Source organism: Jatropha curcas, chromosome 5, assembly GCF_041381405.1.
Source record: "Jatropha curcas cultivar XTBG-Jc1 chromosome 5, XTBG_Jcur_1.0, whole genome shotgun sequence".
Taxonomy (NCBI): Eukaryota; Viridiplantae; Streptophyta; class Magnoliopsida; order Malpighiales; family Euphorbiaceae; genus Jatropha; species Jatropha curcas.
This window is the reverse complement of record NC_143155.1, coordinates 15,574,327-15,587,908: the sequence shown is the minus strand read 5'-3', so window position 1 is coordinate 15,587,908 and position 13,582 is coordinate 15,574,327. Positions and strand designations below refer to the sequence as shown.

Genomic DNA, 13,582 nt, shown 5'->3' with positions numbered 1-13,582 from the left:
CAAAACTTTTTCAAAATCAAGATTTTCAATATTGTAAGGGATAGAAAAATGTCATGGATCTTTTTAACTTTGCTGGTAATTTATTTTCAATGATTACACTACACTCCTACATTAACATCACGGTTCCTTGCTCATCAATCTTCCTCTTCTTTGAAAGGATCTTCTTTAAGAACTTTGCATAGCTAGGCATTTGAGCAAGAGCTTCAACAAAAGGAACATTTATTTAAAGCTTTTTAAATACATCAAGAAATTTGAGGAAGCTTTTATCATCTTTCGTTTGCTTGAGCCTTTGTGGAAAAGGGTTGGGTGGAACATAAGGCTTGACTTCTGTTTTTCCTTCAAGATCAATAATGGGAGTTTTCTTCTTTTCCACTTCTCGCTTGTCTACCTCTTTTCTAGGTGGATCTTCTAGTTGTTTCCCACTCCTCAAGGTGATTGCTTGTACATGCTCTTTAGGATTCTTCTCGGTGTTGCTAGGTAAAGGACCTTAAGGTTTAGAGGCCATCATATTTGAAAATGACTCTAATTGTATCTCTGAGTTTCTTATTGTTGCTTATTGGATTCTATGATTCTCCCGAGTTTCACTCATGAATTCCATGTAAGATTAGAAAGGGTAGTTAGAAGATCATCGTGGTTCTTTTTCTCTTGATGACGAAAACTTGGTGATGCATTCAAGGCAATGTTTGGATCCCCATAAAGAAGATTAGGATGATTCCGTAACCTGTTATCATAAGAGTTAGGTATGGGTTAGAGTATGGGTAATTCTTCCTTCCTTGATTCACCAAATAGTTAACTCGCTCCAAAGTTTGAGCATTTAGATTATCCGTCACATCCTCCCCAATTCCATGTTGGCCATTACATTGTCACATGTTTGCAAAATAGAATTAACAGAGTTAGTGGTCAACAAGTCTAATTTCTTTATCATATTTTCTACTTCATCATTCAATGTCGTGATGGCATCGATCTCATAAACTCCTACAATCTTCTTCCTTTCTAAGGTATTTTGGTAATGGCTATGGCTTGCCATCTCTTCTAACAAATCATATGCGTCATCAATCCCTTTTCTTTTAAAAGAACCTCCAGCAGCAACATCCAATGTAATCTTCGTGTTATGAGACAATGCATTGTAGAAAGTTTGAACTTGCAACCACTTGGTTAAGTTATAGTGCGAACATGAGGTTGAGGCACTTGATTAAGCTGATTTTGTAGAATTTGCTCTTCAATCTGTGAATTATCCAAGAGTAACTTGTCTCCAATGATTAATTGCCTTCTCCGTTCATGTTCTCTACCTCTTCTCATAGCGTTATTTCTTCGGCAAGTCTTTTCAATTTCTTGATCAAAAATCGAAGATCCAATGCTACGAGATCTTTTTTGCATATAACACCTGAAATTCCTAAGGAAGAAAAGTTAAAATAATAGAAAAGAATGTTTAAATAAATACTAGGGTAATTAGTAGTAATATTGGTATCGCCAATCCTCGACAATGACGCTAAAAACATGACAGGCGTATGAAATCGCAACAAACAATAAAGAGCGAGTAGAGTATCATCCCAAGAGGATTGCATACCAAGTACCAAAATTGTGTTAACCTACTATTATTTAAACGATAATAAGGAGAATAATTCTAAGAATTTAAATAAAAGAAAATATTAAAAAGAAATCAAACAAAACAATTGTAGACGCTCAAATTTTGCCCCTAAAGGCTCAATGATGATAAACCGTTTTTCACATAAATTTGGATCAGGTTTCCCGATCGCCCCAGTTCTTGGACCAATGGTCTGTGGCTGAGATTATACATGTGTTTAACTATTTTTACTTTTTTAGGTTACCTGGCGTTTCGCGAAGAAACTGGGCTAGAGAGGGGCATCGGGAACTCCCGATGCACTTTCTGGTGTACCGCCTCGATTTGCATGAGGGCACCCAATCAAGATTTTTTCCCTTATCCCTTAGGGGCGAAATAAAAATTCTTCAAAAGAGACGCTAGAGGCCTCAAACTCATTCACCTCAGCCCTAAAATGGGGCCACACACCCACATTTGCCTATAAATAGGCATTAGGGGGTGTGCTTAAGGGGAGGATTTTTTTTTTAGACACTTGGGGAAACTCTTGATTTTTGGAAATTCAAGCTAGAAATCAAAGAAAACTTGTGTTTCCCTTTGCTCAAAGTTGAGATTCATTCATTTTTAATCACAAAAACCCTTAAGGATCTATTATAAATCCCATAGGCACATCCATTTAACCTCAATCTCGGATCATTGGATTAAGAACCTAGCATATAGGTCTCTTTATCCACTCCTGAACAAAACTTTGAGGAAATCACCAAACGGTAATACCTGAGAGCTTTTAACTCATTTCATTGTCTTGTTCCTTTTCTTTCTGGTGTTTTAAGCACCTATTTTGAGTTTGGTTATGAGGGAAACCCGGGATCAACCAAAAGGAGTTTCTGTGCTTTTTAGCGCACGACCAAAGCTAGTGGCGCAAGCCACTATGTGTGGCGTGTACCACAAGCCTGTGGCTCGCGCCACTTCAACCCAGAACATCTTGTGTGACTCTATTATTGCTTGAAACCTTCCTAATCTGGGAAGGGCATGGCGCCACTCCGTATGGCACACACCTCTTCCCCTGTGGTGCTAGGCCCTTCAGTTCAGAGGTTCAGAACATCAATAATCAATAAAATGGCCCCGATTCAGAGATCCAGTGACAAAGCTCCAAACTTGAGTGGTTTGGATGTATTTTTGTACACTAATGGATCAAATAAACAATAACAAACAAGATTAAGAGTAACAATTGGTGTATTTGTTCATCATTCAATGATAAACATCAAGACCATGAACTTAAATCTTGTTCTATCCTTTAAATTATTGTCTTTTAATTCATGTTCTTTACTTTTATGCATCTTTATTATTATGTCTCATATTTATGCCTTTTAACTTAATTTACTATGATTATTATTGCACTAACCCTCTATTTATCAACTTTGTAATTAAAACATGCATCATTTGAGCATTTGTTGAATGAATGAATGGTTCATGAATGTGGATGTATGTTTTTATTTCTGTTAATAATGTTATATTGTGTAAGTTTGGTATGAATGTTGTTATCTTATTTTGCTTTGATGTTATATTCTGGCAAAATGTAAGAGATCTTAATAGGTCTCATTTATTGCATGTTTGTAATAATTATTGGGTATTGGGAAATTTGGAGCACATTTGGGTAGAATGTACCTAGGTATGGTTTGTATTCTTTTCTCCTCACCCTCCTTCTTTGAATGTTTATTTTTATGTTCTATGTTTCATTAAAATGCTTGAATGCCATGTTTTCCAAAAAATGCATCAAAAGTTTTTACATATCATTTTTAGTTAATGGTTTTATGGGTAATTTATTATTTAGTCCCTCAGGTTTTACAAAATTAACCAACTAATCCAAGGTTTTGTCAAAATATCTAGCTAGTCCCTCAGGTTTAACTCCGTCTAATTAAAAGGTCCTTCCGTCCGAAAAGTTGGTTTTTTTCCGTTAATTATAGACTAAAAGACTAAAACACCCCTCCCTAGCTGACGTGGACCATAAGGGAAAATTATTATCTAGTCCCTTAGGTTTTACATAATTATCTAACTAATCCCAAGTTTTGCGCAAATATCTAACTAGTCCCTCAGGTTTAACTCTGTCTAATTGAAAGGTCCTTCCGTCCGAAAAGTTAGTTTTTTTCCGTTAATTGAAGACTAAAAGACTAAAACACCCCTCCCTAGCTGACGTGGACCAGTATGAAGCGATAATGATATACCTAGTTTGTTTCCCTTTTGTTCCTTCCATGCCATAATGATATACCTAGTTTATCTTTTGCACAGATAACCTTGCATTAAATATTAATATTCATATTCAAAGTTATGAAATTATAATAATATAGGTGGCAATAATAATTACTTTTTTTTATCTATAAATAACTATTATTTTAGAGCCGGTGTTTTCTCCGCAAATATATATTTTTTTAGAATATTAATGAGTAATTATTTTTTTTTCAATTTTATCCTTATTTATATTAAATTTAATAATTATTTTTATAATTTTCCAAAATCATATAACATTCCCTCTCTTACTTAAGGTTACGTAATAAAATTAATTAATATTTTGTTATAATTTATAAGAATAAATTTACTTACTTAATTACCATAAAAACATTAAAAGTATTTATGAATAGATGGAATACTTTTTTTTTTTTTTAGATTTTATCAATGATAATAGTAATGTTTCTTGATAAAATTTGCATATTAAATATGAATAAAATAGAAAATTATGTTTATTACTTTTTTTCTAAAAAAGAAACTATGATGATAATTTGGGGTAAAAAGAAAAATGAGGTATTTACTTTTTTGAAGAGGTATTTACTTTCATGATTCACTTAAATTTAAAAATATTTAATTAGAACATCAAATTAATTTTTTTATCCTTTTTTTAATACTGTCTTTGTTCCATAATACTTGTCAGATTTGAGAAAATAGTTTGTTCTAAAATATTTGTCTAATTTAGTCTAAAATACTTGTTATATTTGCGGTTTTAAGGAGTACTAAATATTTTTTTCATATTTACCCTTTGTGTATGATTAATAATTATTACTTCAATTTAATGATTTTCTTAGAGATTAATATTAAATTAAGAGTAATATTGTCAAAATTTATTCAATAATTTATTATAATTTATACAAATTTAATAATTTTTTTAAAAGACATGAAATTCTAAATGTGACGAATATTATAGAATGAAGATAGTAATATTTTAGAGACATAATTATATTTAATGGTTTTCGATTTGCAAATATTCATAATCTAAAACTAAACCGTACATTTAAGAGAGAAAAATGATTATGTCTCCATCGACTTTATATGAAACTCTTCAATTTTCATTTTTAAATTTAACGAAGCTAATTTTCCTACTCGTGTAATTAAGCTTAGTCTATACAATTCTACATGTGCATAAAATTATAGGAAAAATTATTATTTAGTCTTTTAGTTTATACAATTCCCTCCCTTATCGCTTCATACTGGTCCACGTCAGCTAGGGAGAGGTGTTTTAGTCTTTTAGTCTTCAATTAACGGAAAAAAACTAACTTTTCGGACGGAAGGACTTTTCAATTAGACGGAGTTAAACCTGAGGGACTAGTTAGATATTTGCGCAAAACTTGGGATTAGTTAGATAATTATGTAAAACCTGAGGGACTAGATAATAATTTTCCCTTACGGTCCACCTCAGCTAGGGAGGGGTGTTTTAGTCTTTTAGTCTATAATTAACGGGAAAAAACCAACTTTTCGGACGGAAGGACCTTTTAATTAGACAGAGTTAAACCTGAGGGACTAGCTAGATATTTTGGCAAAACCTTGGATTAGTTGGTTAATTTTGTAAAACCTGAGGGACTAAATAATAAATTTCCCTGGTTTTATTAAGTGAATTGTGAATTAATGGGTGATATGGGTGCCTAACACCTTCCTATATCGTACCTAATTCCTGGACCCCATCTCTACTTTAAAATCAAGTTAGCCGATTCTAAAAAATCGACTAATTCGAGAATTTTCCTTAATAAGGGTGGTGACTCCAAAAATAAATCTCTTATCAAAGTAAGAAAACCTTTTTTCGAGGATTACCGAATGGGTTAGATAAAGAAAACCGATTTATTAAATAAAATCAACGAAGCCCGTTCGATTTGATTCTTTCCTCCCATTGACGGAAAAATGATAAAAGCGCATCCTCAGCCTGCCGACTCCACTGGGATCAAACCCAGAGTCTCTGGTTTTCGATTTTGGGTTCGAGTAGAAAGTTGACTCCAAATTGTCCAGTTATTCACAAACTTTAATAATGCTATTAACTTCAAATTGAGTTTACTTTTTTGTACTTATAAATGTCATTCATGCATTGATCTCTTCTTAATCCCTTTTCTACCTTAAACCGTCAGGGTGATATTAGGGGTTGTGATCCTTTCGCTCTATTCAACTGTTAGGATCCGCCACTAATATACACCAACCATAAGTCAAGTATCTTTTGGTATATCAAAAGAATTACCACGATCCGTTATCACCATTTTTTTAGACCCAAAGTAAAATGGGAGGAAACAACTAAATCTCACCTATGGAACCCAAGACTTAGTAAGCCCGACTAAAGCTCATATAATGGACCCTAGTTCCTTCCTCTAGGTTCACCTTAATAATCTATGATTGTTGTATTCATACAATAAATGTGATAGGCGTCGATCCAAAATACCATGATGGTTTATGGGCCCAACCAATATGTCCTAGGGTTTAGATTGATTTTTGACCATGAATCATGTGTGAAAGATATAAAGGTGGAGATTGTGCATTTCCCAACTCCCTTCCCCTTTTGTTTATATATTTATTTGCTATGATTGTGTTGTGATTTATTCATGCATCACTTAAATTGTTTTATTAAGGCCATATAGGTATATTCTATCATGGCTCGATCCCAAAGTTCAAAGCGCCAAAGGGCAAAGGACTTAAGAGAAGTGCTAGAAGCAAAATGAGCCAAATGAGCTCTTTCCAATGATGACTACAAGGCTGAAGCCCAAATGCCTAAGGGGAAGGCTCCTCCGATTCTGACACCATCTAAAGAAGACCAATTAGAAGAGGCTCATCAGCTCTTGCTTGAAATTAAGCAAGCTCAATTTCAAGACATGACTCTCTTCCAAGGTGTGGAGGTGCGATTCACGCTCATGGCGCAATATCGCCAATCGCTTTGTGAAAATTGGGCACTTCACTCTAGAGGATGCAAAGCCATATCAAACCTCTTAAGATTTGAGTTTCAATATTGTAAATACTTAGTTAAGGCCTCAAAAGAATAATCAATGTAGACAGTCAACTTTTTGGGAAAGAAATGAAATGAGTATATTTTGAGCCAAATATTATTAATCCCAAAAGAGAAAAAAGAGAAAAGAAAAAAAAATCTCAATTGTATATAAATAAAGAACCCTGCTTAAGTATAATCACACTTATGGTAAAAAGAAAGGGATACAAAAAAAAAAAAAAAACAAAAAACAAAAATGTCATTATAAATATTTGGCTACAAAATAGGGCATGTTTTGATCCTATCAGTTTCTCAAGAGCTCTTCTTTGATCTTGGTCTCGAGCAGTCGTGATAAAGCCACGATGGAATATAGCATTAGTTGCATTTCACGATGTCGTAATTGTGTGATTGCATTTTTGTGTGCCATTCCATATTCATGCATCCACGCATACATACAATGTCATATTTGCTAACATTTGTTTTTGCAGCCAAGATAGCGCCTGGAAGGGAAAAGGCTCACAAGAAATCAGTTGATTAAGAGCAGTCAATCGCTTGGTTAGAGTTAAGGAACCCTCAACCCCTTCCGACTTACCTGATTCAGTACCTATCAGTTCTTTGGGCTCCCGCACTGAGATTAGGGACTTTCCAGTTCAAGCAGATTTGTCAGTTTTAGCTTCCACCTCTGTTGATAAAATGGCTGAGACCAGTATTTCTGTCTCTGAAATTGAGAAGATGGTCGAAAAGATAGTGGCAGCTAGCCCAGAAAAACTCTTACGCTCAGATAAGGGTAATGAGCAAGTGATAATAGAAGATGTTGAGGCCAAAGGCGGTCCAAAAGAAAAGAGTACATGGATGGCACTTGGCAAGACGAGGGATTCTTTGCTAAGAAGATGTCTACAAAGAAGACCCAACTTGACCCAGTTGTGTCGAAAAAGTTTGAGAAGCTGGATAAGAAGTTAGAAAATCTACACATCTTCACGAAATCCAAGGGAATGTGTCACACCCCAAAATTGATGGTGCAATGGTCCTAGGGTCCAGGTAGGCTTAAGGCCACTGAGCACCTCGTAGAACCCACAACTAAACTAATCCAATTTAACACATTACTTATCTTAATTAATTACTTAAGTGGGCTATAGTCAACTTAGTTACTTTCATTTAATTCCCAGGATCATTGAATATAATCTTTCACACACTATGTAAAATCACACATCACACTATCATAATATTATTTACATTATAACTTACACACATACCAAACTAATATCATTCACAAAGGTACTATGGAGCAACTAGAGTTCATATAACTTATCAACAACTTATAATATCTAATAACTATTTAATTATTCACAGGCTTCTTATTGAAAGAAGGATATCAAGAAGTTGACAAACTTGGATCACCTCTACATGAAACCACAGACGCTTGAATGAGTCATTAACTCAGTGAGATTATAGTGTCATATTGGTAGCATGTACATTTAAAAGTATCTGAGGGTTCAACATTTATAGTAACACAGGATGGTAGTACCATTATAGCTCGTCAACAGAAATAAGTCCATATAAAGGATTCATAGTAATCAGATCAATTTCACAAAGGCAATATCAATAATATGATAGATAATCACTTAGATAGCATTGAAGTTAAACATATCACACACTTTAGGGCAGTAACTTCTCCCTTTAAGCACAAATCTCTGTGTGCACATAGCCTGATCGTACAACCCCCATCAAGTTGGGATTCTGTCATATTGGCTATGCAAATGGCTTGGTATAATCAAATAGGTCTAGAAGCTAAATAGGTTTCACAATTCAAAATCTCAATATCACAATTAACAAATGATTTCAAATACCAATAACAGTTTGCATTTGATCAAAAGTTCCAATGCAACAAGGAAGGGTTAGCCATTATAGCTCACCTTGAAAGTGAGAATTTGATTCCTCTTGATCACTTATAATTTCAAAATGGTTCCGTGGTAATCCTTGACCTATATTCATGTTTAAGCACATATTGCACTTTTAGTTCTGTTTTTAGCTCACTATAGACTACAAGGTTCTTTAATATTCTTATTCATTAAATTTGAACTTGAAATTTTAGGGTCAAAAAGTACTCATATTGAGCTTAATGGTCGTCCATTTTATACTTATGTTCATGGCTAAATCGTTGATATTTAAGTTTGCTCAATTTTAATGTAAGGAAGAATTTTCAACATATGAGCCACTTGCATTCTTTTAAATATATCTTTATTTCCACTCCTTTTGCTATGGAATTTTTCAACAATGTTCTCAACATCTCATCCTATCACTCTGTAAAATTTCATTAATTTTGAAGCTTGTTTATATTTTTAATTTAACAAAATACAGTGGCTGAATTGAAGTAGTTTCATTGAGACAGTTTTGGGAATTATAGTTTCTAGCTTTTACATGTCCAATTTCTTTCTATCCAAACCAATTTCTAACATCTTAAATGATTAATTAACATGTTGAACAGATAATTTGAAGCTTTGATTCATCAAATTAATGATTTAAACTTAGGGAAATATAATTGAAAATCTAAGGCAGTATTTTTGAATTCCATACCTTTCTTTTAATTGCTTTTGATTTCTCTTCTCCTATCGGTTTATTGGCTTAAATCTTCCTTTGAAACTTCTATAGATACTTGATATTATGCTATGGATGGACTATAATAGATTGGAGAATAATAGAAAAGGGAAGGAGGAGAAGGAGAAGAAGAGGCTACATTTGTGGTAATGTGGTGAAGAGGTAGGTTTTATTATTTCTTTATACACTTGTCCTTCTTTCTTTCAGCTTGATGGTGAGTCACCTATTTATTGTATAAGAGATAGACTACCACTTGTAAGCGCAAAATGTCCCTTTTATCCCCTTTAGTCATTTTGGTTTATTAATAGTCTAGGTGGCTAACTTAGTCATTTCACACTCTTATTACTTAAACTTTTTCTTTAGCATTTTATTCACATGTATTTTTCTCAATTTTGGTTCATTTTATTAGATTAAGACATTTAGTTTCTTTATACATATATTTTTAATAAAATTATAGTGAATTTTAATTTAATTTCCTTAAGGGGTATTTTTGTGCATTTGTCTTATCATACCTTACGTGTTTAGGGTATACAACATATATCACTTTAATACCTTAAAAAATCACTTCCTTGCATTTCTATAGTCTTCTAAATAGGTCACATATTTTATAAAATGTTTCTTTATTACTTATTTGCTTAATTTGCATAATATTTGGAGTATAACACTTTCATTACATTTAGGGTGTTACATCCTTCCCCCCTAATTAAAATTCATCCCTGAATTTTCTAAAATACTGTCATACATTAAAAAAATAAGGATTTTTAAATGTTTGAGACTCAGTCTCCCATGTATACTCCTCTAAAGACTAGCTTTGCCACAAAACTTTTACCATAGGGATTTCCTTATTTTTAAGCTTTCTAACTTGTTTATCTACTATGGCTACTAGAATTTTCTGATAGGTCAAATCTTGCAGTAAATCCACTTTCGTAGGAACTTGTGCATATGATGGATCAAGAACATACTTTCAAAGCATCGAAATATGAAACATTGGGTGCACTTGCTCCATGCTGGGTGGTAGTGCCAAATGGTAGGAAACTGATCCTACTTTTTCTACAATCTCTAGTGGTCCAATATACCTTGGTGAGGGTTTCCCATTCTTACCAAACCTTATTTCTCCTTTCGTTGGTGACACCTTCAGAAACACATGCTCACTAATGTTAAACTGAACATCCTTCCTCTTAGGATCCACATAGCTCTTTTGGCGACTGAATGTTGTCCTTAATCGTTCTTGAATCATTGGTACCTTCTTGATTCTGGACCTTCTATATGCTTTTCACCAACTTCATTCCAACAAATAGGGGATGTACATTTTCTTCCATACAATGCTTCATAGGGTGCCATTTGACTAGTTGAATGGTAGCTATTATTGTAAGAAAACTCAATTAAAGGTAAGTGCTTATCCCAATTCCCACCAAAATCCAAGATACACATCTTCAACATATCTTCTAAGGTTTGAACGGTCCTTTCTGACTGTCCATGTGTTTGAGGATGGAATGCAGTGCTGAAGTCTAAATGTGTACCTAATGCTTCTTGTAACTTCTACCAGAACCTAGAGGTGAATTTTGGATCTCTATCAGAAATAATGAAATGGGTACTCCATGTAGAGTCACTATATCATCCAAGTATATTTGTGCATACTGGGATACGGAATAAGTTGTCATCACATACAGAAAATGAGCAGATTTTGTTAATCTATCCAATTCACCCATATGGAATCATAGCCTATAGATGTTCTTGGTAGTCCAACTACAAAATCCATAGTAATCCTCTCCCATTTCCATTCTGGCAGTGGTAGCTTTTGTAATAATCCAGATGGCTTTTGATGTTCAAATTTAACTTGTTGGCATGTCAAACATCTAGCCACAAATTCTACCACATCTTTTTTCATACTAGTCCACCAATAAATATCTTTCAAATCATGGTACATTTTGGTGGCTCCAAGATGCACATTATAGCTTACATAATGGGCCTCCCTCATTATTTGCTCCTTCAGATCTCTTATTGCTAGTACACAAAGCTAGTTTCCACATTTCAACACACCCTCCTCAATCACAAATACAATGGTTTTACCTAAAGCAACTTCTTCCTTTAGCTTGACCAATTATGGATCCATATCCTAAAGGGCCTTGATTTGATTAATCAATAATGGTTTAACAATGAAGTGGGCTAACAATACTCCAATATCTGACAAATCAAATCTGATCCCTAAGTTATACAAACTCTGGGTCTCCTATATTAATTGTCACCTACATACTTGTATGTGTGCTAAACTTCCTAAGGATTTTCTACTTAGTGCATCTGCTACTATATTAGCTTTGCCTAGATGATACAAAATCTCACCATGATAGTCTTTAAGTAACTCTATACACCTTCGTTGCCTAAGATTTAGATTTCTATACTGGAAAATATATTTAACGCTCTTATGGTCTGTAAAGATCTCACATTTTTCACTATATAGATAGTGTCTCCATATTTTCAAAGCAAATACTACCACTACCATTTCTAAATCATGAGTAGCATAATTAACCTCATGTTTTCTCAATTTTCTAGAAGCATATGCAATCACCTTATCATCCTACATTAAAACACAGCCTAACCCTATTCTATATGCATCACAATACATTACAAATTTGCCTCCTTCCTTAAGCAGTGCTAGAATAGGTGTAGATGTCAAACATTCCTTTAACTTATAGAAACTCTCCTTACATCTATTATTCCATTCAAATTTTAGTCCTTTATTGATTAATTTAGTAATTGGTGTAGTTATCTTAGAAAAGTCTTCTACAAATCTCCTATAATAACCAGTCAATCCCAGAAAACTCCTCACTTCTGTTACATTTGTTGGTTGAGGCCAGTTATCAATTGCCTCAATTTTCTTAAGGTCTAATTGTAAACCTTCATGGGTAATTACATACCCTAAGAATGATACTTTCTCTTGCCAAAATTCACACTTAGACAATTTAACATATCAATGGTTCTCTCTCAAAGTTTGCAATACTATCCATAAATGTTATTCATGCTCTTTCTGACTTTTGGAGTATATCAACGTATCATCTATGAAAACAAGTACAAAGTTATATAGGTATGGCTTGAAAACCCGATTTATTAGGTCTATGAATGCTGCAGGTGCATTAGTCAACCCAAAAGGTAATACCAAGAATTCATAGTGGCCATACCTTGTACGAAGGCAGTTTTAGGTACATCTTCCTTCTTAATCCTTAATTGATGATACCTAGAATGAAGATCTATCTTAGAAAAATATCCTGTCCCTTGTAACTGGTCAAATAGATCATCAATTCTAGGCAATGAGTACCTATTCTTTATAGTCACCCTATTTAACTGTCTATAATCTATACACATTCGAAATGAACCATCTTTTTTTTAACAAAGAGAATTGGTGCACCCTAGGGTGAACTACTAAGTCTTAAGAAGATCTTGCAATTGCACTTTTAATTCCTTGAGTTCAGTTGGGGCCATTCGGTATGGAGGAATAAAGATAGGTGTGGTACCAGGTAACAAGCCTATACTGAACTCTATTTCCCTTTTTTGAGGCAACATAGTCAAATCTTCAGGAAATACATCAGGGTATTCTTGTACCACAGGTATTTGGTCTAAACTAGGGGATGTAATATTAGTGTATCTAGCATGGGCTGAATATCCTATACACCCCTTCATTAATAATTTCTTAGCACTTATGGCTGAAATCAAACTACTGAGCACTTCACTCCTATCTCCCTGAAATTCAAAAGTTTCCCTTGAAGGATTATGAAAAATGACTCTTTCCTTATTACAATCCAAAGTGGCAAAGTATTTAGACAACCAATCCATTCCAAGGATAACATCAAACCCTAATCATAAGAGTGGTATATGTTCTTAACAATAATCTCTTCCTCTAAAGGGGTAGACACAGTAAGAGGAATTTTTAATGATTGATGAGGCACACATAATTTGGAAGCAAAATAAGTTGACAGAAGTGAGTTGCCCCATTATCAAATAACACTCTTGCCTTAATAGATTGGATGGAAATAATACCTGTAATAATTATTTTTGACTCTTGTGCCTCTTGAGGTGCTAATGCATATACTCTTCCTCTACCTCTTCCTTAAGGGGGTTGTTCTGCAGGTCCCTCTGTAACACTACCCCTTCTAGAACCTCTCCTAACTTCACTAGGTCTAGGACCTCTTTCTATCTACACTGTGGTCTAA

The 13,582-nt window shown here is 33.9% G+C and overlaps 1 protein-coding gene across 1 annotated transcript; it reads right to left on the bottom strand.

The window, feature by feature from the left end:
• Positions 1 to 12,794: 12,794 nt before the first annotated feature.
• LOC149496270 (uncharacterized) lies at positions 12,795 to 13,205 on the bottom strand. Its single transcript, XM_089721313.1, has one exon. The coding sequence runs from the start codon at positions 13,203 to 13,205 to the stop codon at positions 12,795 to 12,797; it is 411 nt and encodes a 136-aa protein (XP_089577439.1).
• Positions 13,206 to 13,582: the final 377 nt, after the last annotated feature.

What these genes read in the sequence shown, in the direction of transcription:
- LOC149496270 (XM_089721313.1), bottom strand. Translation starts at nt 13,205, where the DNA reads ATGGATTGGTTGTCTAAATACTTTGCCACTTTGGATTGTAATAAGGAA.